This window comes from Vombatus ursinus, unplaced genomic scaffold, assembly GCF_900497805.2.
Source record: "Vombatus ursinus unplaced genomic scaffold, bare-nosed wombat genome assembly UNPS02014813.1, whole genome shotgun sequence".
In the NCBI taxonomy this organism is placed as follows: Eukaryota; Metazoa; Chordata; class Mammalia; order Diprotodontia; family Vombatidae; genus Vombatus; species Vombatus ursinus.
Genome location: NW_020954591.1, coordinates 21,349,039 through 21,375,844, shown reverse-complemented (window position 1 = coordinate 21,375,844; position 26,806 = coordinate 21,349,039). Strand labels below are relative to the sequence as shown.

Here is a 26,806-nt window from a genome sequence, read left to right as displayed (position 1 = left end):
GCGGGCGAGCGGCCTCCCCGGCCTCTCCTCGCCCGGCCACTCTTCATTTCCAGCCCCCGAGCCCCTGCTCGGGCCGGGCTGCGGCGCCCTCGCGGGCGCTCACCCGCAGAGCACGCCGGAGCCTCAGAAATGGAGCGCCACCATTCCACCGGCATCAGACGGATACTGGAGCGGAACTCTTGGGGCCTCCGGCTGCCCTAGGCCTGGGGGGGGCGGGCAGGGAGGGGCAGAGGGCCCCCCCCCAAGCACTGGTCGTGCCCGGGGGGCCTGGTGGCCGCCCCGCCCCCGGCCATGGAGGAGCCTGGAGGCTGGAGCTCTAGCCAACCTTGGACGACCAGAGGTGGTGGAAGGCTGTTGAGACGGCCGCCTGAGGATGGGGGAGGAGGAGGAGGCGAGAAGGCTGCAGGGGCGCAGGGAGCGGCACCGTCTTGTGACAGACCGAGGGGAAAGCTCCAGCCCCTCCAACAAGCGGGAGTCCAGGCTCCAGGGGAGTCCGTAGCTTCCTCCATTTTGGTTGATGGAGGCGGGGAGGAGCGCCTTGATCTCTCACCTCCCTCTCCAGCCCCCCTTGCTTCCTCTAGCCCCTCACCTCCACATGCTCAAGGCAGAGGACGCCCCCACGGTCGAACGACCGGTCCAGGCTGGGGCTTAGCAGGGGGAAGTGGCTTTAGCCCCACTGGGTTTGGTTTTGAATTGGTCCCAAGTTCCCACAGCAGCTTCCGACAAAATGGAGGACGGCGTCTCCTCCTCCTGCAGCCATGACAAGGGGGGAGGGAAGGGGGGTATTCCCCAGGGGGGGTGGAGTGGAGAGAAGAGTGAGGCTCTCCTTCCCTCAAGAGGCTTTAAGAGTTTTACCCCATCCCTGCACTTTAGCTTGGCACCCCAATGTCAGCTCTTGTCCACTTCTTGCCCCTTCTTCGGGGGCGTGAGGGATACTGGAGCGGGGGTGGGTAAGAGGGTTTGGGGGCATCTGGGCTGTTGGTGTCTTTCCCCAGTTATTCCTGTAGGGAGAGTTTTTTAGCTGCTGCAGTTGCTGCACAAGACTGAGTGCCCAGGCCTGGGTGAAGAGAGAATGGCCCTTTAGCCCAATTCCCATTGCTACAGCTTATTCTTTCACCGCCTGTGCTCCTAGGTAGCAACCACTGGCTGGTGGTAGTGGGCAACCAAATTCACATTTGCCATAACCAGAAAGATCCAGCGAGGGGTTGGGGTGGGGAGGGAATGAGGTTGGGGGAGGGGGTTTGGGGGAGAGGGACAGGAGTGGAAGGGGGCTGTGGGTGTGGCCAAAGTTTGACGGACGACCTTTTAGACCACCCTGCGAAGGCGGGACGGTGAAAGATAATCCTGCTGGCCAATCGACGCATTCTAAACACCCCCGCCCGTGCCTCCCGGCAGCCAGTCCGCACCCGGGTAGGCGGAGCCTCGTGGGGCTCGGTTGTGCCGCCTCCTCCTCCTCCTCCTCGCCAGCGCTTAGCCCGGGACTGGACCGAGTGGAGTTGTGCGTGTTACCGAAGGGGGGGGTGGGGCGGGGGAGGGGAGGTTCGTTCCGAGGAGCCGCAGCCAGAACCGGGTGAGGATTATCCCCCACTTTCCCCAGCTCGGTCCGCTGATGGTGGGGGTGGCTGGGGGCAGCACTGCCTCCGGAGGAGGCGACTGGGGAGGCGGAGACGGGTGAGCCGCCGAAGGAGCCTCCCACCTCGGGCTTGTTACCCCGTAGTGCGGCGCAGCGGCCGCGCAGGGCCTCGGGGGCTGCCCCGGGCTCCCTCCCTCCCCTCGGGTCCGAGGCCCTTTTCGGCACAACACGGTCCGGCCCCGCGGGCCGTGAGGCGGAGCGAGGGGCAGGGCCGGGGCGCCGGCGGGGAGACGAGGCCGCGGAGGGGGCAGCCCCGCGGGCTTGGCAGTCGGGGCGTTCGGAGGCCGGGGTATTTTTCCTTTCCGTCTCTTTCTGGGGGGGAGGCGCCGATGAGGGAGCTGGAGGGGGGCGGCGGCGGTGAAGACCGGAGTGCCCCCCTCCTTGGGCGGGCTATCACCACCCATGTTTTTCCGAGTTATTGGGGGGCTACCCCTTCTGCCCCGGGAGAGTCAGCCCGGTCGTCAGCCCCCCGCCGTCCCAGGCGCTGCCCTGCGACGCTCCTGCGTCTCCCGTATTGTTTGCCTGGGTCTCTAATGGCGGACGGGGAGGCAGCGCTGCCGGCCGCCGACTGCAGGGGGGGCCAACCCCGGGCCCGGGGCAACTGCTGGGGGCAGATGGGGAGATCGCGGCCCGGCGGTGACGTGATCTGTCCAGGAGTGCGGTGCGGACGTCTGGATTCGTGGAAGAGGAGGCCAGCCGGGCCCCCTTCGGAAAGAACGTCCTCTTCCTCCTGGCGTCGAGGCTCTCGCTTCCCCCTCCCTGAGGAGAGGGCGCGGATGCGTGCCGGCCGATGTCGCCTCTCTCGACACGGTCCTGGTGCAGGGCCGGGGGGCGGCCCTCGGGGTTTCGAAGGGAAGAAATAAGGGCCGACCTCCTCCACCCGGTCCCCCGGGGCGGGGGGACGCGGGCCTGGGACGCGGCCTCATTGGGTCCACTTGATTCTCGTTCAAATCTCTTCTCTGTTTTCCTAGGACCAGGAATCCTTTCCAGCCCCATCTGGTGCAACATTGGCCGAAACTACGGAGGAGAATCCCCCATTGTGAGTCCTTTTCCTCATTATTTGTCTCCTTTAGCGGGCCTAGCCCCGGGGTGATGGGGGGAGTGTTAAACCTCTGGGATTCGCCGCCGGTCTCTGTTGTCTGGAGGAGGAGGAGCCATTGCTCGGGTGGCAGCTGCCCCCGGGGCGAAGACCCAGGACTGGCTGGGCGGGCGGCGGGGGTGGGCGCTGTGCCGCGGCCGCCGCAGACGCGGCTCCTGCGGCCGCGATCTCAGCCCGAGCTCCCCGACGACGGGCTGCAGCTGCTCACGTTACCGGGGGGAGGGGGCGCCGGGAGGGCACTTTGCTGGTGCCCCCTAGAGTCCGCGGGTGGGAGCCTGTGCCGGCCGAAGATGCGAGGCGGAGATGTCCGAGGCATCTCTCTCCGGCTTGTGGCGCAGGCGGGCCGCACCGGAGAGACGGGAAAATTGAAAACTGATCTTTTATTTGGTGTCCACTTTGCTGAAAAATGGATGTCTTATCGTCGAGTGGGTGATGAGATGCTTCGTAAAGTGTTGAGATTGGGTACCGAGATCTTTTGTTGTTTCAGTCCTAGTGCGTTTAAATGCTGAACACACTAATGACCCTTATTTGCCTTGATTTGATGTTAGATATATTTTTGTGTATTGATTCTTAGTTAAATGAGAATTAGAATTTAATGGTTGTAATTTGTCGTTGCATATGAAACTTTTTTCTTTTCCTTAAAATTAAGATTTGCAGATTATAAAGTGGTTGAGTGACAGAAGTAAATACTGTACCTCACGATAATGTATTTTGGGAACCCATGGAATTTTGTTTAATCGGGCTTTATAGGACTCTCGCTAGGGGCGCTGCATCAGTTTTTGCGGGTTATAGCATAAATACGCAGTAAACACCAAATGCTCAAGAAAAGTTGATCACATCCAATCCAAAGCCATGGAATTTCATATGTTAAAGTGTGGTATTTCTGAGAATGGAGGGATGTATAATTGCATTTAAAATGGAAAAATCTTAGGCTTGTGAAATATAGCTTCCAAACTCACCTAGCTAATAACTAACTTGATTTTCGTGTCCTTTCTTTGAAATGAAAAGGCATATAAATACTTTTTAAAATATTTTAATAATAAACTCTTCTTAGTAGGTGAACCTGTTAATACAAAAATTATAGATACAGAACCATGCTTCACACCTTGTTCCTTTTCAGCACCTTTTTTTTGGTATAACATTGAATCATAACTACTTCAAGGTGGTTAGTGTTCAGATATTTTTCCCATGTGTTTTTCATCTTGTAGTTACTTAAAAACATAGGGGAAGGGAAGGACAGATGGACATTATTTGTGATACTGAACACAAATGAAGAGCTATCTAGTAGATCTTTGAAAGAGAGATGAAAGTTCATTTTTATTTTAGTGCCTTTGCTATGATCAGCTTTATCTTATTAATGGGGGTGGCGGCATCGATATACAGAAATATTAATTATAGTAACTAACATTTAAGGCTTGCATAGTGCTGTATATAGGGTGTCTCATTTGATATTTACAAGAACTCTGAAATAGGGTTGTTGATACTCCTGTTTTACAGATGAAGAAACTGAGCTTCAGAGGTTATGTAACTTGCCCAGGACCAAATAGCTATTTTCTGAAATGAGATTTAAAACCAGGTCTTCCTGACTCCCAAGTCTCTCTGTCTTCCACTATACCACCCATCTCAGAGGTTCCTAAACTTGTTAGGACTACTGCCCCCTTTAAAAAAAAACAATTTCTCAGCTTCCATGGAAATCTACTTTCTTTAACCATTTAACAGTTTCTGTTGAAGTACATATTTAAAAAAATATTTTTTAAAAAAGATGCATCTTAAATTTAATAATTTATTGTAAATTTGTGGATTTTTTCTTTCCTTGAAATTTTGATGACACAGTATTGCTTCCTATAGCATCATACTGTAAACAAGTCATTACACGAACATATTCCTGCTTATGCATACTAAACTTCCTGACAGTGCCCCTCAGGCTGGCCTGCCAACACTTGCTTGTTAAGACCTGTCGGCAGCAACTTTGACCACTGATCAGTCACAACTTGCATTTTGTGTGTTTATTTGGAAAATAATGTAATCACTAGGACTTCAATTCTGTTACACAACAGATGAAACATGTACAAACGGTTTTTCAGAATTTTCTTCTCTTTCCTTAATGCTTCACTACCCCCTTATTTTTATTCCCCCCATTGCATCCAAGGCTACTTACCTCCCCCTGGATTGTTCCAGTGCCTCTCTGGGGGGAGGCTGTGTCACCCATTTTGAGAATCTCTGAGCCTAGCTGTTTATTTGGAATGAATAATTTTTTTATAGTAGATTTGCCTTTATGGTTTTACTTAAGTCAATATGAAATTTTTATTTCTAAAACCATTTTAAAATTTCAGGTTAATTGTTTTGAATAATCAACAAAATAACTAATTGACTTTATTATAAAATTGGAATAACTTCTAATGAATGGTTCCTCTTTTTTATATTCTTTAGAGAGAGTTGGGAAACATTCTGATTTACATAAAAGAGTGGGTATACACATGAATAACATGAAGTTAGTGAGTTTAAGCACAGTGAGCAAACAGCAGACGATGTAACTTGGACCTTGGGGTATTCCTGGTCTAGCTTGCCTTGGATTGTCCTGCCTGCTTATCCTTAAAGGAATTGTCCCTGATGGGGTTACCTGGAAGTCATTTCTATCTCATTAGATCCTCTAGCTTTCTGCAGTTTTCATTAGTTACTTTAAAGTATTCAAATTTGTATTACTTTTTTTGTTGTGTATTTTTCTTGGAGCCCCTACTAGTCAGCACCTTAAGGGCAGAGAGTCTGTCTTTTGTTGTTCCCTCAAATCATAATGAGTCACTTAATAAATGTTGAATGTTACCAGAAAGCTTGATAATTTAAACTAATATTCTAATGTAAAGCATTTCAGTTTAAACTAGAATTACTTTCTATATAATTATTGTCTTTAATTTTTACATTCTTTTATTCAGGTTGATGTGTTTTCTTATAGTCCTATGTGGGCATGGAATCCTAGGAGTTTTAAGAGCTTCAAGAAACATTTGAGAGTTAGGGTAACCCCCTCTGTTTGCAGAGAAGGAAACAGGCTCAGGTCAGTGAAATAGCACTCATGGACATTTAATTGTAGTGTTAAATTTCAGTTAATGAAAGGTACAAAAATAATCTTTGTACTGGAATAGAATGCAATAGAAAGCAAATTCTTAAGACATATGAATGGCTTGATTTTTCCAAGACTGGGTTAATTACTAATGATAGTGGAAGGTTGAAATTGTTGGGAATCTGTTTTAATGGATTGGGTTAAAGTTCCTTATATGAGTGTTTATGTCAAATATTCCTGAAAGTAATTTTAAATTATTTAAGCTGTTGGGGTGATCTGTTACATATTAACATAACACCTTATATTTATATACCGAGGTTTCTTCCACCGAAGATCTGTGAAGGTTTGCCAAAATGTTAAAGAATTTAGTTCATTCCATTTCAGATATTAACTGGAATGACTTTTCCTTTAGAGCAAGAGTTTTTAACCATTTTTGTGTCATTGATTTCTTTGACAGACCAGTGAAGTCTATAGATTCCTTATAATAGTGAGTGCAAATAAAATAAAATACATGGGGCTACAAAGGAAACTATATTGAAATGTTAGTTATCAAAATATTTTTTAAAAAAGTTAATGGCCCACAGATTAAGAACCCTTTTTTAGGAGGTCTTAATTTTGTCTTTGTTTTCTTAATTGACTCTAGGTGTAAGTTTGTGAAATTTAAAGTTGTGCTAGTTGAAAAATTCTTATGCTTGAAGTTTTTTGTGTTCCATAAAAATATGAAATTGTAAAATGAGTATTTCAAGCAAGTTCTGCAGTAGTGACCGAATGTAAATGAATGCCAATAATATAATCTTACTGGATAGGGTAGGTTGAGTTAATTTAGTTTTTCTCTTTTTAGCAGGTGGAAGAGATATTAGTATATCCACTAGTCCCAGTGGTTAATTAAGTATTCTCTAATCATATTTGGATTGGTTAGGAAAAATATTTTAAGTATTTGGGTCAGGTACCAGGTATCTTGATTAGAGACCGTGGAGCTACTGGTACAAGATAGATTTTTTTTTCTTTTCTGTGGGCCAGTTAATTTGTTAGAGAAAAGTTTGAGGAACTACAAAAGAGACTGATTTATATGTGTGGCTGAGGAAATTCTTCTCATTATTTTATATCCTCATGAGGGCTTCTCTGTCTTGGTTGTCCACTAGTTTATCTTCCTTTAAATGTATTCTATTTTGTAAGTGGTAGGTTCTCTGTTGTATTTCTCTCCTTTGATGACAAAATACATGCATTTGTGAGATGCCTGAGAAGAGTGGTAGTAGAACAGTTTTCTTTTCCTAAAAGTAAATCAGACTCTCAGAGAAGGAAGAGGCAGTTAATCTAGTCTGACCGCACATTAGCTAATGTGTGAATCCCCTTCAACATCCAAAAGTAGTTGCTTTGTTTCTAGCTTGGACATATTTAGTACTAAGGAACTCTTCCTTAAAGACTATCTATAATGTTTTCAGATATCTCTTTATCGATTAGGAAGGTCTAAAATTGAGCCCAAATCTGCTGGTCACTCCTAGAAGTAAAGGGAAATAATCAGTTTGTATTCTTTGTTAGACTACATCAGGAACATTGTGCTCAATTTGGCACCTACATTTTTTAGGAGATTGTAACCCAGAATCCTTCTGGAGGACAGTAGAAATAGGCAAGAAATTAACAGATTTGGACCTCATGGTGTGATATTGGAGGTGTTAAGGAAAAGGTTGTGTACCTAACCACTTGGTGGTGATAAAGGAAGGGATATGCATTTCAGATTGGGCCAGATGGCCTACAAGGTCATTTTAACTCTGAGAGTTTGACCTTTGTAAGGGCTGATCAGTCTTTTAACTGTGTGCTGAACTTGTGTCTTTACCCAGCCATTTCACAAATAACATTACTTTCTTCTCATTTGGAGATTGGGCAAGTGTCCATGGCTTAGTTCAACTAGTCACTATTATATAAAACAACTCAATATATTTTTTATTTTAATGTCATCTGCCCCAGAATAGCACATGTATATTGACCTAATCTCTAACTCTTTAACATTTATTATCCTTTAGCATTTTTAATAAACATTTTAACTCACTGGTACAGGGGTAGGATGTGAGATTTTTAAAATTGAGATTTCTTTAAAAATAAAATTTTATTTGTATTTTTTTTACATCGCCAAAATTTTTTGCCCTATCCTTCCTTTTCCCCTCCCAGAGAGCCAACATTCTATATAATATTTTTTTTAAAGAAAAGAAGGAAAAAAAATTGAGTTTAGAATTCCCTCCCTCCAACCTTTCCCCCACCCACTGTGAAGACAAGAAATGTGATTCAATTATACATGCAACATTCATTTTTGATTTGTGGTAGTTCTTCCTGTTTACATTGACGTGTATTACATTGACATTATGTATATTGCTTTCTTGGCTCAACTTATTTCAATTTGCATCAGTTCTTTCCATGCTTCTCTCTATTCTTCTTATTCCTCATTTCATATAATCATTAAATTCATGTACCATAAATTATGTAGCTATTCCCCAATCGGTTTCTGCTTTGCTTCCAATTCTTTGCTACCACAAAAAAGTGCTGCCTAGAAATATTTTGTTGGATGTGATGATTTTGTTCCCAATGACTTCCTTGGTGTTCAGGCTTAATAGAGGAATCTCAGTCTGTCAGTAAGCATTTATTAAGCTCCTGCTATGTCCCAGGTACTGTGCCTAAATTATGGGTATATAAAGAAAGGCAAAAGAAGACAGTCCCTGCTATCAAGAAGCTCACACAATCTGATAGGGGAGGCAACAAGCATACAGATACTTAAAAACAAGGTGTATATATATAGAATAAATAGTAAATAATCAACAGAGTGAAGATATTAGAATTAAGAGGGATTAGAAAAGATTTCCTGTAGAAAATGGGATTTTAGTTGGATCAGAGAATATAGGCACTTAAGTAACTTTTTACATAATTCCAAATTATTATCCAAAAGCTGATTTCCAGTTTCCACCAACAATGCACTAGTGTGCTGTTTTCCTATAGTTCTGTCAATAGTGATTATTTCAGTATTTTATTTCTTGGCCGATTTGCTGGGGATGAGATAAAACCTTAGCATTGTTTTGATTTGCATTTCTCTCTTGATTGATTTGGAACCTTGTCAAATCGTTTGAAATTTCTTTTGAAAACTTAAACTTCATATTCTTGGGTCATTTATCTATTGGGGAATGCTTTTTGCTATTAGGTATACCTTATCTATAATAGTGTGTCCCAGATTTTATTTAAAGCTTTATTTTAAGGTTTATTTGCATAAAACTGGACTGAGACTTATGGGACACATATCTTAGTTCTACCAAAACTGCTCTCTGAGAAATTCGCTAACGAAGAATTTTTTCATATTCTACCTACGAAATTAATGTAATTTTTCTACATGTTCTAAAGAATAATTTTAATTATATTTAGATGAGGAGGAGGTTAGTTGAAGCTAATGTCTAAAATGAAGATTTATTTTAAAATTTTGATTCTGGATACCTGTCAGTAACTGAGAGTTGGGTATATTAATATTTTATGTTTTTATTCTCAAATGGAATGTGTATCGTGTCTTGCTATTTTAAGTTATTTCAGACCAGACCTACCTATAACTTAGTTTTTACTATCTTATGATCAAATGACTTCATCTCCTTTCTTGCTGGGAGAGATTGAGGGCATCTGATATGAGTTCCTTCATCTCTAAAACTTTAAAATACACACCAAACCTCTTCCTTCAGGTTTAAAAATGAAATGATAGATTTTTGCCCCTTTGGGGATCTAATTCCATTACTTATCTCTACTCTTACATTCATTTTCATGCCTAATTTTCTGCACCTACTTGCAAACTTGTACATGGCTACCTATTTAAAAAAAAAAAACAAGTTTTCTTTTGACACTTACTCTCTACAGCTGTCATCTCATATCCCCTCTTTTAGTGATAAACTGATTTATAAACTCATAAACTGAGTAATTCATAGTTTATATTTTTTTCCTAATTATTAAATTGCTTCTCAACTACATGCATTCTGGCACTTGTCTTTTAGGAAGTGCTTTTGCTAAATCACTAGTAATCTAATAGTTAAATCCCACATCTTCTTGTTCTCATCCATAACCTTTTTTCAGCATTGTGACACTACCACTTTGAAATCCTTACCGTTCTTGCCTTCCAGAGCATGACCACCTCTCCTGAGTTTCCTTACCTTTGTGGTTTCTTGGAGAATATATTTCCCAAATGCCCTGGTCTTGGCACTTTTCTTTATCTTTTCTCCATGGGTGATATTGTCCTACTTATTTATCACTTATCCTTTAGCCTCATTTATCATCAGTGCAAATGACTGCTAAAGTGTCTTTATTCCCAACTTTGCCTCCTGGATAGTTGTGGTATGGAGTGCCCTGAATTTAGAAGACCCAAGTTCATATCTGGGCTTTACCCACTGCCTTTTTGACTTTGGGCAAGTCTTTTAACAAACTCTGTGAACCTCAGTTCTTTTTCTCTGAAATGAGAAGGTTTGGCACTGAATGTCCTTTAAATTCTCTTCTAACTCTAAATCTATGGTCCTGTAATCTATGAATATGAAATAACTAGAACATACATCTGACATTACTCCTAAAACTTAGCTGGTGGCAGCTAGGTGATGCATTAGATGGAGTGCTGGGCCTGAAGTCAGGAAGGCCTTGATTCAAATCTAGCATCAGATAACTCTGTAGTTGTGTGACCCTGGGCAGGTTACTTAACCTGTGTCTGCTTTAATTTCCTCACCTGTGAAATGGGGATAATTACAGCACCCACCTCACTTGCTGGTTGTAAGATTAGCATATTACCTGGCATATCGTTGTAGGTGCTTAAATCTAGAGTTGTCTTTGATTCTTCCTTTTCCCTTTCCCCTCTAATCAGTCATACGATCTTGTTAATCAAGTTCTCAAACATTAAACACTTAATTCTTTGCACACTGTTCTGCTAAGGGAGAAAAATTTAGATTGCCTAGGAGGCTGAACTAGGAGCAGTGAATATTTGGAAGTTGTAAAGAGATAGCAAATTTAGGCTTGATTTATGCTAGAACTTTTCTACAAGCTTAAAGCAATCAAAAAGGTAAATGGGCTACTTTGTTGAGGTAGTGAATTTTATTTCATTAGAGATCTTAAAGCGAACTCAGGATGGATCCTGTGTGGAGTTTTGTCAAATGGATGTTATTTTTCAGAGGATTCTGGATATATGGTCCTATAGGCAGCCAGGTGATTGTATAGATTGCTAGACCTGGAGTCAGGAAGACCACAGTTCAAATCTGGCCTCAAACACTGTGTTGACCATAGGCTTGAGCATCACTTGAACATCTCTCTGACTTAGTTTCCTGTTCTATAAAATGGAGTAATCATAGCACTACCCATCAAGATTGTTCTGAGGATCAATTGACAATATTTGTAAACTGCTTTGAAAACCTTGTAAGTATTATATAAATGCTAGCTATTAAAATTATCGTTTAGATAGGAAATGCACTGGGAAATTGAAGATTAAAGTGACGTATTCAGAGTAAAATAGTGCCTTGCTATATCTAGTGTCTTATAATAATTTTGAAGTTAAAGGCATGAGAAGAAAGGACAGAAACATTGCCAGGATGGGGTGGAGAGAGCAACTTCAAGGGATATGGCATAGTTATTGGTAGTAGATGGCAATGATAAGACAAAAACATGCTTTTCACAGCATTTTTTTGGTTTTGTTTGAAATGTGAGGCTAGGGAGTAGATTATTGCTATTGCTGATTTGTGGTTGTGATTTGGAGTGGCTGTAGTAGGAGTCTGAAAAATATTCCTCTAATATAAAACTGAGATTTGTAGTTATGTGGTGAAATGAGAGTAAGTCAAGGGAAGATTGTAAGCCAGACTGTTACTTAAATGGTGCAAAGTTGTTATGGTCATAATTTCTACTTAAAGTTAACACCTGTTTAACTTTAATAACATTTTAAAATTATGTAGTTAAATTCTATTTGCAAGTATATTTAAACTGATTTTGGAATTTGAACTGCTATTGCTAAAATTTATGCATTGTATATTAGAGGTTTTCTTGACAAGTTTGTGAAAATGGAATTTTCATGAATCTTATGTTTAAAAAATTCAGAAAGATTTTATAGCGATTGCTTTGTAAAACAGTCTCCTAGTTTATCAGTTTTAAATGTTTCTGAATTTTCATTTCCATTTAAGCTTTACAGGGACAAAAAGACAATAACGACTTTCTATCATTCAGCATACATGTTAAATCCTCAAATCAGTATAATTTACCTTTTTAATTCTATGTGGTTCCTTAAGTGGTAAAAGTTTGTCATTAATAACAATCCAAATGTGTATAAAACTGAACTTACATATTTTATTATTTTAGATTAAATTGAACATTTAGAAACAAAATTGCCATGGCTTTCTGTATCAACTTCTGAATTTTATCTGTAAATCTTGTATTTATTAACAACAACTTCATTCTCCCTTCTCCCTTCAAAGAAGTCCTCCTTTGTACAAAGTATAGTTAAGCAAAATAATACTTTGGATGTGCCTGAAAACGTCTTGTCCATCATCCCTTTACCAAGAGACGGGAAGTATGCCTCATCATTAGTCTTTTGAAGTCATGATTGTTAGTTACTTTGATAAGTTCTCATTTCTTTACCTCATTGTGGTCATATGTTCTTCTATATCTGAACATTTCTTTCTGCATCAATTCGTATAAATCTTACCAAATTTCCCCAAATCTTGTCATATTCAGCATTTTCCAATTGATGGCAAGCGTCTTATTTCTCAATTTTTTGCTACAACAAAAAGTGCTACTATCAGCATCTTTGTGAAACTTCAGAGTTCTGTAATTTCAATTCTATTATTGTTAGTGATTTGGAGCATTTTTTTCCATATAGTTGTTAATAGCTTGGCTCTTCCAATTCTCTTTTTATTTGTCTCTTTAGGAATGGCTCTTCTTGTATTTGTGTCAATTCCAAATGCATTTAGATACCACATTTTTATAAGAGAAATATCTTGCAAAAGTTTTTTCCCCCAGTTCATTATTTGCTTTTTAATTATCACTTCATTGACTTTGTTTATGCAAAAGATTTTCAATTTAATCAGAATTGCTCATTTTGTCTCCAGTGATCATCTGTCTCTGTCCCTGGTTTAGTCAAGAACTGTATCCCGTCATAATTAAGAAAGTTCTCCTTTCCCTACTCTTTTAATGTTTAGTTAGTATATCCATTTGAAGTTTGTTGTGGCATAGAATATGTAATTTGGTTTAAACCTATTTTCTGTTAGACTGCTTTCCAATTTTCGCCCTGTATTTCGTCACATGAGTCATACAACCAATAGTTGTGTTCTTAGGTTTGTTGAATGCTGTTCTACTACATTTGATTACTCCTAGGTATTGTGTACCTGATTTGTTGTATTGATTCACTTTTCTATTTTTTAACCAGTTCTAAACAGTTTTGATGATGGTACTGGCTTTTGTAGTATAGTATGAGATCCTAGGACCCTTCCCTTTCCTTCCCTTTTGTTTTCAATATATCCCTTGAGTTTTTTGACCTTTACTTCCTCCAAATGAATTTTATTATTTTGTCTAAGTCCATAAAATAGTTTGGTATGGCAGTAATGTGTAGATTAATTTAGCTAGTATTATAATTTTTATTATGTTGGCATGGTCAACTATTAGCAATTAACATCTCTCCAATTAAAGACAGTTTCTTCTCTATCTTGTTGCTGATGTTCTGAAAGGCTGATGATTTTCCTGAGTTCATTTTAGATTTTGTTACTTTACTGAATTTATTAATAGTTAATTCTCTAAATTTCTATAAGCCAATATGTCATCTGTCAATATTGAAAATTTTGCTTCTTTGTGTATTATATCAATTATTTTATTTTTTATTATTATGGTAGTTACCATTTGTAGAACTATATCAAATAATAGTAATGAAAAATTAGAGTGTAGATCTGACCATATGACTTTATTCCTCAGCCAGCATCAGTGACTTCCTAATTCCTCTAGAATAAAATATAAACTCTATTTAGCTTCCCAACCTATCTTTAAAGGTTCACAGGTCATTACTTCCCCTCCTGAACTCTTCAATCCATGCCAGTTGGCCTTTTTATTTTCTGCCCTCCATGCCAGGAATGAATTTCACCTTATATTCTCTTCCTTTAAGATGTGGCTCAGCTACTATCTTCTTTCTGAATACTTTACTGATGCTCCCGTCTGTTAGTATTAGTTCCCTTTTAGACTACTCAGTAGTTAATTTTTATGCATGTACATATGTGTGTGTATGTATGTATGAACTTACTGTTAATGATGTATATATTTTTATATGTACTTGAACATGAGCTGATTTTAAGTAGGAATCACTCTTTTCTATTTGTATCATTAGGGCCTGAAAAAAAAGTAGGAGCTTATAAATACTTGTTGATTGATACTTGAAAATGGAATGTCCTTGCTTTATTCTTTAAAAAAATGATACCTTTTGTTTTTATATAAGTTATTTTTGGATATACTCTCTTGGTCATGTGACAGAATTAGAGATTGTGGTAACTTAAGACAGACACTATGAAAAATGGCAGTGACAATGTATGCAAAAACATTTGGAAGTCTGTATTACACGTATTTCAAACTTAAAAATTTTTTTAAAAATTCTAAATTGAAACACCATAAAAGGAAGCATTTCTGTACAGCAGAACACAAAAAGAAGATTTCTTGTGAAACTAAATCTTCCATTTTTAACTATATAATAAATTCTGCATGTTGCTTTTAAAACTGTCCTAATTCTCTTCTGTCTTCTGAATTTGCTTGTTTATCTTCTGTGCATTTTTAAATGTAAAAATGACCCTCTATTTTTTCCCATTAAACATCATTATTGCTAAGCCCTTGATACTCTCTCACACTATCCCTCCTCTCCCCATTAAGTAAGAGAAATGGATGAAAAAACCTCCTTGAAATAAATAAGCTTAGTCAAGCAAAATGAATACATATAGTGGCCATGTCCAAAAATGTATGTCTGCATCTCGTGCTGGTCACCTGTTGGATGACATGCTTCATGTCCTTCAGGCAATGAATGGTTGGTTACTGTCGTGTGTGTGGGGGGGGGTTGGAGGCAATTGGGGTTAAGTGACTTGCCCAGAGTCACACAGTTAGTAAGTGTTATGTGTCTGAGGCTGGATTTGAACTCAGGTTCTTCTGACTCGGGGCTGGTGCTCTATCCACCGTGTCACCTAGCTGCCCCTGATTATTGTCTTGATCAGAGTTCTTAGTCCTTTCTTTTGTTTTTCTTTAAAATGTTGTCCTTGTATAAATTTTCTTCTGGTTTTGTTCATTTCACTTTGCATTGCTTCATACTACCCAGGATTCTTTTGTCATAATATTCTCTTATGTTTATATAACATATGTTCCCTAATTTACTAAATCACAATCTAAGACACTGCCTTATATTCCATCTAGTTATTTGCTTTTTTTCCATTTTATCCCTTTTTTAGTCCCTGTCATCCAAATCAGGGGGGTTGTTTTGTTTATGACTGCTACCTCCCTGATATTATCTTCCTTCTTAACACCTCCCCCCAATCTCTTTAGTGAGATGTTGTTTCCCTTTTGAAATGTAATTTCTGTACCAAACTTTGTGTAGTTTATGTGTTTGTTCATTTCTCCTTTGTCTGTTTTGGGTTCCTTTGGTGTTTATTTTATCCCTCTGTGATCTCCATGTTTATATATTATCATGTACCCCCAATTGTGGAAAAAACCCCAGCATATTCCATCCCCTTCTTTTCTCCACTAGTATATTCCTGCTTTTTATTCAGTTTCTTTTGGTAAGAACGTAAGGGTTTTGCCTTGACCCAAGGTAGTGGGAATTGTGTGGCTTGACTCTCCTGGGAGGTTAGGTCACTGTCTTGCTCGAACTATTTATAACAGCACTCCTTGTGGTATTAAAATGCTCGAAAAAATGTGGGTGCCCATTTAGTGGGAAAAAGCTGAACAAATTATGGCATACTAATGAAGTGGAATATTGTGCTGTAAAGAGCAATAAATGTGAAACATAGAAAGATATATGAATAAATGCAGAATGAAGTAAGCAAAACAAGTAAAAAAAATTAACCAGTAGGCATTTTTTTTAAAAACATACGTTTTAAAACATATTGTATTGGTCACTGGGAGTATAAAGATAGAGAATGAAAGAATCCCTTCTTTCAGGAAGCTTATATTCTGGCAGGGGATTGTGTGTGTATGTTATATACTTGGGTGCTTGTGGACATGCACCTACAATAATTTAAATGAAAAAAAAAGTTTGGAATGAAAGTAAAACGCTGAATAATGATGATGACCAAATTTTGGACTTGGAAATAAATGCAACTTTAGTCTTTGAAGTAGAAAAATGTGTGTGTGTGTTGGGGGGAGGCTAAAGGTGCACAATATTGCATCAAATATGGTCAGATTTTGTTGTGTCCATTAATTTTGCAGGGAGCTAGCATAGTAAAGTAGAGAGAATATTTAACTGTTGTAGCTTTATTTCTGGTATTACTTTTAGTGTTTCAGTAATACTTATTAATGGTGGTGTTTTTGCCTCTATTTTTAATACCTTAATTTTTTGAGTAGGAAATCTTGTGTTGATCAAGTTTTGCTTGTTTTGGAAGGTAAGGGTAAGGTCTCACATTTTACACATTGCAGGTGATCAGTTAACAATGAATGAACACATTTTTAATAATAAGTTTATTTATTTTTAGTTTTCGACATTCACTTCCATAATTTTTTGAGTTCCAAATTTTCTCCGCATATCTCCCCTCCCCCCACCCCAAGACAGCATGTTAATTGATATAGGCTCAACATATATATTCTTATTAAACCTATTTTCACATTAGTCATTGAACACATTTTTAGATCTTAACTTTGTATATTAGGGGTAAATATGCAGTTATCTTAGATACTTCTTGTATTTAGATAATGGAATATGTCTTGCAAAGGATTACTTGAACCATCAAAGGCATCAAATAAAAGATTTGTACAAATAAGCTGTTACTGTGTACTTCATAGTTATGTAATCCCTATCTAATTTAAACTTTTAAGCTAGGGGAACTCTGTTCTGTACCTTTAATACTTTATTTATGATCTGCAAACATTTGAGTATCATGGTCATTCAGGTTTTTTTGTATTCCCTCTTAAAGTTGATTCACACTTTTGTATGTATGAAATGAGAGATTTAGTTTTTTGCTTCTGCTGGAGAAATGCGTATGATGTACCAGTATGAACTATTGAGAATTTAATTTGGGGACGTAAACTAGTATTTAATTAGAATAAACAAACTCCTTTCTTTCAGATACTATTTGAAACTTAAACTTTCTCTTTCTAAATGTTATGTTTTCTTGCTTGAATTTCCTTTTACCGAAATGATAGCTTATACAAATTTTGGCCAGTTTATACATCTTGACAAGTGAAGAAACCTAAGACACTGATTTTGCCTTAGACTGCTCTTGTGATGCTAAACAAAATAGGATTCCAGTGGAGATCAGAACTCAACATCTAGCATATATTTTATTTATAGTTAAAATGTTTTTTGGGGGGATATTAGGAGTGTGGAGGATGGAGAAAGATGTAATTGAGGTGAGTGAGTAGGAGTGATTGTAGGAAATTTTAAGACCTAATTAATTAATAACTCCTCTGGTTTGGCTTTGGGCTGTGTAAAGTTATGATTCTTTAGATGTGCTGGTGTTAGGTGATTTGTTGATTTAAAAACCTTAACCGGTAGAATATTTGTTAAGATGAGCTTTTGTGACTGAGCAGAATTGACATATTTAAAAGCCCTGTGTTTTCCAAAATCTGATGGGGCCTGTTTTTGCTTTTTTAGTTCTTGCCCTAGCCTATCCATCCGTAATGACTATCCAAGATACACAAGACAGTATATAAAGTGCTTTGCAAATCCTAAACTGCTATATAAATGCTTGCTATTATTGTTATAATGACTGACAGCAAAATGCAATCCTTATAATGTGCTTTTCATCAATGTTTTTCTCAACTTTGAATGGTTAGAATAATGTCTTTCAAATAACTGTGCGTTTAATTGAGGCTTTTTATTGTCCTTGACTTGATACAATTAGTATCATGTAAACGGGAATTTGAAGAATCTTTGTATTCTTATGGAATCTTGGTTTTTAAACTCTTTGCATCTAAATTGTTTTCGCATGTGTGGGAGACACTTTGTGATGAATCTTGAAGAAAAAAAAATCACCCAATGAACACAACCGTATCTTTTTTTTTAAATTTTAATTTTGGATCCTAGTATAACTATGAAAATGTGAATCATGGTAGAAGATTGCAAAAACTGGTTTCTTTCTCTTATTTCCTCATATGTGTATAGATAACTTTTAAAAATACATTTTAGTGATGAAAAAGATGTATTTAAGTCTAATTTTGATCCTTTTCATTCTTTTGGGACCTTGGCTTCTATGTCTTGCATAGATTCCATATGAATATATGTGGTCAGATCCACCTGCTCTTCTGATCTTCATCTTAACGGTCATAGTTACTTTCCATAGTAGTGCATTGGGCCCTGATTCTGAGACTGTTTCTTAAAAGAATATATCTCTATTGAGATGGAGGTGTCTTGTTTCACATTTGCTTGTTCTTCCCAGTTTCACTTGCTTTTGCTCCTGTCTGACTTAGGCCTCAAACCAATCTATCTGCAGGCTTATTTCCCCCTCCTGTTTAGAAGTGGCATTGCTTTTAAATCTTCTGATCTATGCTTTCATGATTTAAAAAAAGAAGAAAGAGACTTGTATTGGAGAGAGATGTTACCTTTGGCTGCTTTCTGAGGTATTTGTTTTGGTCTTAGCTCTGGCAACTTTTTTTTGCATCGTTTCAACTTCTCTCAGAAATGGTGATCTTTTGGAGCAAATACCTTGTTTATTCCAATTAGAGCACTTGTAAATGTACAGGATGTCTTTTCTTTAGACTTCTAATATTAATTTTGACTTTTGCTCTAACTAGTTGATTTGACTATACAGAGTCAGCTGATTCTGAAGTGACTACTGTCTTAGTAATCAGTTTTCTTGTTGTTATTCAGTCTTTGCCATTTCCAGTGTGTTTTGAGACTCTTTTATAAAGAACAGGCTGAAGCTTTTGAGGAGACTTAAGGGTTTGGTCTCTTTCATTTCTTGATCATAAACCAATTTCTATATGTAATTGTTCATTGTGAACGTTGATTCTAAGGTGAGATAACCAAGTATTTAATGATATAATGATATAATATTACTTCTTGTCTTTGTATGATAAAACTAACTCAAATCTCCACTAGTCATCCTTTTTTAAGGGTAAACTGTGAATTGTTATTCCTTTTAACCACAAATTTCTTTTTTGTTTCTGATCTAGAATGAGTGTTGGTATAGATCTTCCACTTGTTATTAACTTGAAGATTTGACAAAGATTATACATTTTGTTTTCCAAAGGTAAAAGTATGTTTATTTTGAATAAAAGTGTTATTTTTCTGCTACTGTAACTGAGGAATCTGAAAGGGGACATATCAGAATGATGGCCATTTCATAGTTTTATCAGTTTAATGAACTGATATGACCAAAAAATTTCACTTAATGGCCAACCTTTGGTGATGAATCTGACTATATATTTAGATAAGCTGGTCTTACCTTTTCAAACAGTCTGTCAGGATGTCTTAAAGATTTTTTGTGCTTGGTAGATAACTTGAAATAGCTATCGCTCTGCTTATATAGCCTTTGATCACGTGACCTTCATGCCATGAAGAGACATTGGAATAGGACTTTTGTAAAGGATTGTTATAACAATTAATCATCAGCTTTATTGTTGTTGTTTAAATATACAACAGTTAAATCAGCAAACTGGTACATTAGTACCTGTGTGTCAATAGGAGATGTATTTATGCCTTTTGATAGACTTTACAGCCTGGTACACTTGAAAAGAGCACTGGACTTAGATTCAGAAAATACTTATTTGAGTCCTCGCTCTGATAACTGATAGCTTGGTGATCTTGGAAATCTCACTCTTAAAGTTCTCTGAGACTCATTTCTCTTAATTATTCCTGACATGAAGATTATTAAACTTGCTTTGTTTACTTCACATAAAGAGTTATATAAATTTTATTATGCAAGAATGTACAAAACTGGTGGCAAATTTTAAAAATCAGTGTAGTATGACTGATGAATCAGTGCAAACTTACTTTCTTAATATTATCTGGGCAAATGATAGTAGGGAACTAAAACATAATTTGTGAAAACCTAAATTAATTTGCAAGTCAGTAATACTTTTTTTCTTTATGAAGGGGTTAATATTGTCTTGCTCTATCATTTTCATCTATTGAACAGTTTGCATCAGTGCCATCAAATGAACTAGAACTAATATCAAATGATGGCATTTTGTTTTCCAATAGTGAAGCCTATGAGAATAATAATTGATTCCCAATGGGTTGATCATGGCTTTTAAAGTAATTATTGTAGTTGGTGCAGAACCAAGGAGGAAAATTCAGGGTGTTTACACAGTTAGGAAACAGCCCAATGTGATCAGATGAAGCATTTTGGCAATTTGAATTTCCATTCTGTAAAGAAGGAGTTTCTGCTTTTATGAATCTTATAGTTGGTTTCTCAAATCTTTTGCAAAAAAATAGTATAAGTACTGAATATGGAATCAGCAAATTAAAACTATGCAACATTATTTTTACTATAAATATTATTTTTATTCCAAACTTGAACACCAAATAGAATGGACTTTTGTATTACTTAGTAGGATAGACATCAAGAATTAGACATGAAACTGCAATTCTCTTTTATCTAGCTAGTTATTTTTTAAGCATATAAGATTCACCAATTGTTTTCAAAGCTGTTGTGTTTGGCATTCCTTCTGTTCTCTAAATTTAGTTAAAAAATATTTTTGGTGTCCCTCTTTGTCTTCCCTCCTCCGTATCCCCTCCTTTCCTTCCTTTCTTCCATATTCTTCTCCTTCTTTTCGTCCCTCTTCCCCTTCCTTTGGAGAAAAAGAAAACAAAGCCCTTGGAACAAATAAACATAATTAAGCAAAAGGACAGAATTAATAGAATGCTTTGAGTTACAAGCAGGAACTTAAATGATCAATACATAGAAAACAGATTGTTAGCAGTAAAGTGGCAGGAGAGGTCTTACGGCAAATACTGCCAAAATTTTTACCACTCTTCAATTTTTAATATATCGTATCTATTTAAAATAAGCATTGATATCTTGAAGTACATGAGCATTACTTTTGGACTGCTATTTTCATTTCATTGTTAATTTTTTTTCCATAAACTATTGTCTTTTAAACATTAGGTCAGTGTTTAAAAACATGATTTTATATCACATTGTTTCTGTGAATTAAAAAAGGTGTCATTAAAAGTAACATGAATGCCACCAAGCACTTTCTAAAATTGTGGGGAATTGTAAAATCAACCATGATGATATGGTATTGTTGCTCTAGGAAGCTTAAACATCATGGTCTTAATATCAATACTAATAGTAATCACAATATATGTACAAATAAAATAGATCTAAAATTAGAAAGTTATATCTGAGGAACAATGGAATGAAGTGGTGCTTGGACATTTTTTGTTTTTGTATGTGATAGCTAAATTAGAACTTTGGACGTCAGGAGACTTAGTACTTTCTAGTAAATGTTAACTGGGGAGAGAAGGGAAGACTCAGAATGATAACATATTCGATGTGGATAGGTTAACTTCATAGTGCAAATGACAATTCATTTACTCCTCATCTAGTAGGATCTTTCTTATGTCCTTTCATAGATTAAATGCCCAGTATTGTACATCAGCATTTAAAGCATACGTATGCTTGCTGAAAAATCTTCCACATGGGGATCCACTCAACATGTTGGGGACCTTCTAGATTTCTTGGCATAGAAAAAGCCTACTCACACCCACATATGCATCTATTTTTGTTGTCCTTTAGGTTTCTACAACTTTAATTCTTTGGAGATTGTGGCCAAGGTATACAGCTATGCTGAATCACTGAAGATGAGCCTTTGCTTTAGGGAGAATCTTGGTCCTGTATCTTTTCCCCAAATGAAAATCTAGTCTCCTCCTATTCAATTTTGGTCCCATTTAATTGTTCGGTTGAAGTGTTTCTCTAGGTTTTGTGTATACTGATGGGCCAGCTCTATGGACTGTAATCTTTCAGTCTGAATATAAGACCTTCATCTACTAGATTTTTCTTGGGTCGATAGGACACAGTAATATGTGGTTCTGCAATATTCTGGGTGCTTGATGCATTCAGCCTAATACCATCTACAGTCAGCAACATCTGGAAGATCTCAGTATTTATGGGGAATCCCTGTCTGATAGGGCCTTTATACTGGATATCCTGAACGATAGTGGCAAACATCTTTGGCAAGCATATGGCTCTTTGTATTATTACTAGCTTGATACTAATAATGAGAATATTGTTGAGTTAATGTTGTTAATCTATGATGGAATCTTGTTGTAAAGTTTTTGCCATATGTGATTACTGTCTTTGTTGGAGAGGAACCTTTAAAAGGTGGCATTTTGCTTTACTCCCATAATGAAATGGTTTTTTTGTTTTTTTTGGTTTTTGTGCTAGGCAGTGGGGTTAAATGACTTGCCCATGGTCACACAGCTAGCAAGTGCCAAGTGTCTGAGGCTGGATTTGAACTCAGGTCCTCCTGAAGCCAGGGCCAGTGCTCTATCCACTGCGCCACCTAGCTGCCCCATGAAATGCTTTTTTATGGTTGATCAGTTAAACAGTGCTCTCTTCCATACCCCGCTATAAGATGTCTTCTAAAGCTATTAGCTTGCTGTGTACTATTCTCATGCTTTCATCAAAGATGTCCTCAAAATAGGTGTACAATAATCTTAAACGGATTTTGTAGACATAGGAAAGTCTTAGTTGCATCTTTTTTGAGGGTCAATAATTAAGGTCAGTGGTTTTTTCCAAACAGTTTAGTAATTTCTCATCTTCCGATAGCTTAAAAAGTGTTACAACAAAATACAGTGTTATCAGAATTGTCACTTTTATATAGAGTAATTTTCTGCAGTTGATCTTCCTATTCTCCTTATTTGACACATTGGGGATTGGCGAGGCGATGACCACCATGTCCAAGTACAGTGGTTTAGGTATCAGTGATAAAGAAATAATCTTGTTGCAGAAATGTTGATAGCTTTATATTCTTCAACGTGCTGGGCATACTCTCTCTTACTTGGTCCTTTTGCCAAGCTTTCTTTTGTGAACTTACTTTTTCTCTTACTCTTTTTGCTGTTTTGTGAGGTGGTGCTATTTAAAATCTTTTTCCCTCTAAACTTTAAGATTTCCTTCCTTCCTCCTTCTCTCCTTCCCTTCCTCTATTTCTTCTTTCCTTCCTTCAGTGGTTGTCTTATCTACTTGGCAAGGAAATTAAGTGTTTGTTGGCTGAATTTTTTAGTCATTGTAGTGATTGATTCTAAATTTAATTTTGTGTGTTCTAACCGTTTCCCATTTTTCATTGTCAGTTTTATTTAAATACATTAGGTTCCAGCTCTTTTAATTATATACCATAGTTATTTAAAATATTTATTGCTGTATTTTTTATCATCTTTATTTCCCACTATATCTCTCCTCCATGCCCACCCATGCCTTATAACAAAGAATACAAAGGGGAAAAATATTTTCAGCAAAATTAAACATGTCAATATCCATAGTGTTCTCACATGTGTCATTCCTTCTGCAAAGAACAGAAGGAGGCATCTTCTTGTGTTCATATTTTTTCTTGGGGAGAAGGGGTAGTTTAGACACGATAATTTTGGCAGCATTCAGTTTTGATCATTTTGTCCATTTATATTGTTGTCATTGTGTATTCACAATATTTTTTCTTAACTTTGTATTAATTCCTGCAAGTCTTTCTATGCTTCTCTGTATTAATGATATTCAGCATAGCAGTTCCCTTACTGTTGTTACATTAATTTTGTTCTGCAAAAAGTTTTCAATTTCATGCAATTGAAATAATCTTTTTGTTAAAAATTGATGCCAAGCCTCCCTGTTTTCATCCACCCCTCAACCGCACCCCCATGCCAAAGCTGTGAAAGGTACATATTAACTACTTTTTTTTCCCTCTTGAAAGAGATAAAGAAGAAAATAACTCGATGAGGTTCAACGAGTGCATGCCAAACTAATGAAAATGACAATACTATGGAAATTAATTTCTACATTTTATAGTGTTATACAAACCAAGCTACCAGAATGTTCTTTATATAGCGGGACAAAATTTTATCAGTTTGTTTAGAGAAATCACAGGCCCAAGTTTTTCACTGTTACAAGAAGCTTAATGTTTTGTTACAGCAAATACCTCTTAATAATAGTTCATGTTTATTCTGAGCTCTATAAGTCACATAATTTATACACATTCTTCGAAAAAAAGGACTTATTTTGTTAAGTGTAATTTTGATTTTTTTTTACATAAATGCAATATGTTGTTAGACCAGGTTACTTAATAGAAAAATTCATTTTTAAAAATTGTCAGTTTTTGTTATGTTTGTTTATGACTTCCTAAGATGAATTTATTTTGATACATTTTTGCCAAATCTTTTGTGGAAAGTTATGTAAAATTATACTAATAGTGAATTGGTTAACTTCATAGTAAATATCTGTTTATATCTTTTGGAATCACTGGTTTTTAAGAATACAGGTACTATTTTAATTATATATTGAGTCCACAGATTAAAGGTTTATTTAATATAAGAATGAGTATTTAGAATTTGAAGATGGGAGATATAAATTCAGATGGCCAAAAATTGATATTGAGGGTAAGGAAAACATGTATTGGGAAAGCAGAAAATATAGTTGAAAAGTATTTGTAATACCACAAAAATTGGGGGTTAGTGTCATATGTATAGGCCATCTGATCTTCCTGACTACATTAAATAAAAGTAATTGGATCTCTTGATTCTGGATCCTTTATCTTCTAAGATTATTTCTTAGCTAATTTCCATTTCTAAGATTTAAAAAACAAAATAAGCTCCTAAACCTCTGTTTTCCTTTTATTTCCATTACCCGGCAAATGTTCAGTCTTATGTTTGCACAAATACATTTCACTTTCTTGGTTCTTAGTACCGTCAGCCAGAATTATATTTTAAGGTGATGGGTGCATGGATATTATTATTCAGTTTGTATTACAGAGAAGTGAACAGGTGAATTTTACATAAAAGAGCCCAAGATAATACTGTAGGGAATTTGTGTGAAAAATTGGACTGTAACTCCTCCTTTGGATCAACTAAATTTAAGAAAAAACTCAGTTTAGTTCTCATTGTTTGCTTTTGTTTAAAAAAAAAATAGTGGTGTTTTGCTGAAGTGTACTATCTTTTTCTCCTTCCTTACTGTTTCCAACAGGTCGTCTGGAATGGACACAAGTTCAGTGGGAGGATTAGAATTGACGGAACAGACTCCTGTTTTATTAGGGACTACAGCCATGGCAACTAGTCTCACAAATGTAGGAAATTCATTTGGAGGTCCAACTAATTCTTTAGTTTCTAGATCTAATAAGTTTCCGAACACATCAGTAGAAGATGATGATGATGTTGTCTTTATTGAACCAATACAACCCCCACCAACTGCTGCGCCAGTGGTATCTGATCAAAGAAACATCACTTTTCCATCATCAAAAAATGAAGAGCAACAAGGAAATGATTCTAAACTTTGTTCCTCAAAAGATTTGACTTCTCAAAAGGGAAGTGTAAGTGAGACAATTATCATTGATGATGAAGAGGACATTGAAACAAATCAAGGGCAAGAGAAAAATGCTTCCAGTTTTATTGAACGGAGACTTCCTGAGACTAAAAACAGAACCAATGATTTGGATTTCTCAGCTTCCAGTTTTTCAAGAAGTAAGGTAAATGCAGGAATGGGTAGTAGTGGTATCACCACAGAACCAGACTCTGAAATTCAGATTGCTAATGTTACTACATTAGAAACAGGTGTAAGCTCAGTGAATGATGGCCAATTAGAAAATACTGATGGGCGTGATATGAACTTAATGATTACACATGTAACATCACTGCAGAATACCAACTTGGGAGATGTCTCTAACGGACTGCAGTCAAGTAATTTTGGTGTTAATATACAAACATACACCCCGTCTTTAACTTCACAGACCAAGACTGGAGTAGGACCTTTTAATCCTGGTAGAATGAATGTGGCAGGAGACGTTTTTCAGAATGGAGAATCTGCAACTCATCATAATCCTGGTAAGTGTTAACTTTAATGGCATGCATTTGTAGTTTCTTACATATAATTATGTTATTTGGCTTTCTCTTCTCTTAGTTTTGTGGGTTCTTTACTTTTAGATTAAAAGTGTTTTTGCCTTTACCAGAATTAGTGCTTTTTCTTTTCAGAGTATGAAACAGATTTGACCTTTTCAGTGACTTTTTCTTAAAATTCCATTTTAGTCAACAAGAATAAGTACAATACTAGCTGTTCTTCAAAAGTTTTATCAACTGTGTGTCAAAAAACATGTATTATCTAAAGTGTTTCACTTTAGAAATTGTAAATTCGACTCAACATAATACTTTGTCAATATTTTTGTTTTCATGTCCAAATAAAACAATGGTTGGATTAGAAATCTCGAAGGAAAAAGTACTTATTTTTGGCTATTGTGTTTATATTTGGCTCCTTGTTTTTACTAGTAGACTGAAAACTTAGTTTCTCCTTAATGTTTTATTGTTACTGCTTTTTGAAAGAAAGCAAATAATTTTTTTTGAAAGTTTGCTTCCAAATCAAATAGCTCCAAGTTTATATTCGAGGAAAATATAAGAAGAAAACTAATGATCGTCTTTTTTAGATTTTAGGAGTAAAAGAAGAGAGTAGTAACTAAGTCAGTGTTGATACTTTTTAGGTATCTTTGGTAGTTTTTTATAAATGACTATAATAAGGATTGTCAGCATGGATAACAATATTGTATTTAAGATGGTTGATTAGTATTTAGATAATTTTTTTGTCTTCCATTGCTTGAACTTTAATCTGAGCAAAGGCAACATTCAATTATTTTTACTAAGGAAGAGTTTAAAGGAAGTGCTTAGTTTGGAACTTTG

The 26,806-nt window shown here is 37.3% G+C and overlaps 1 protein-coding gene across 3 annotated transcripts in view; it reads left to right on the top strand.

Annotated features, from left to right (window-relative positions):
• Window positions 1-1,487: 1,487 nt before the first annotated feature.
• The window catches only part of ZMYM2 (zinc finger MYM-type containing 2), an 86,553-nt gene continuing 61,234 nt past the window's right edge, over window positions 1,488-26,806 (top strand). The window contains exons 1-5 of one of the 3 annotated variants that reach the window (XM_027877645.1): window positions 1,488-1,570; window positions 2,605-2,672; window positions 5,663-5,781; window positions 25,110-25,608; window positions 25,870-25,963. In XM_027877645.1, coding sequence (XP_027733446.1) covers window positions 5,687-5,781; window positions 25,110-25,608; window positions 25,870-25,963 — 688 coding nt within the window. In that variant the 5' untranslated portion in view covers window positions 1,488-1,570; window positions 2,605-2,672; window positions 5,663-5,686. Of the gene's footprint in view, window positions 1,571-2,604; window positions 2,673-5,662; window positions 5,782-25,109; window positions 25,964-26,806 lie in introns of those variants that run through there. The other 2 variants (XM_027877644.1, XM_027877643.1) reach the window with 2 other exon arrangements.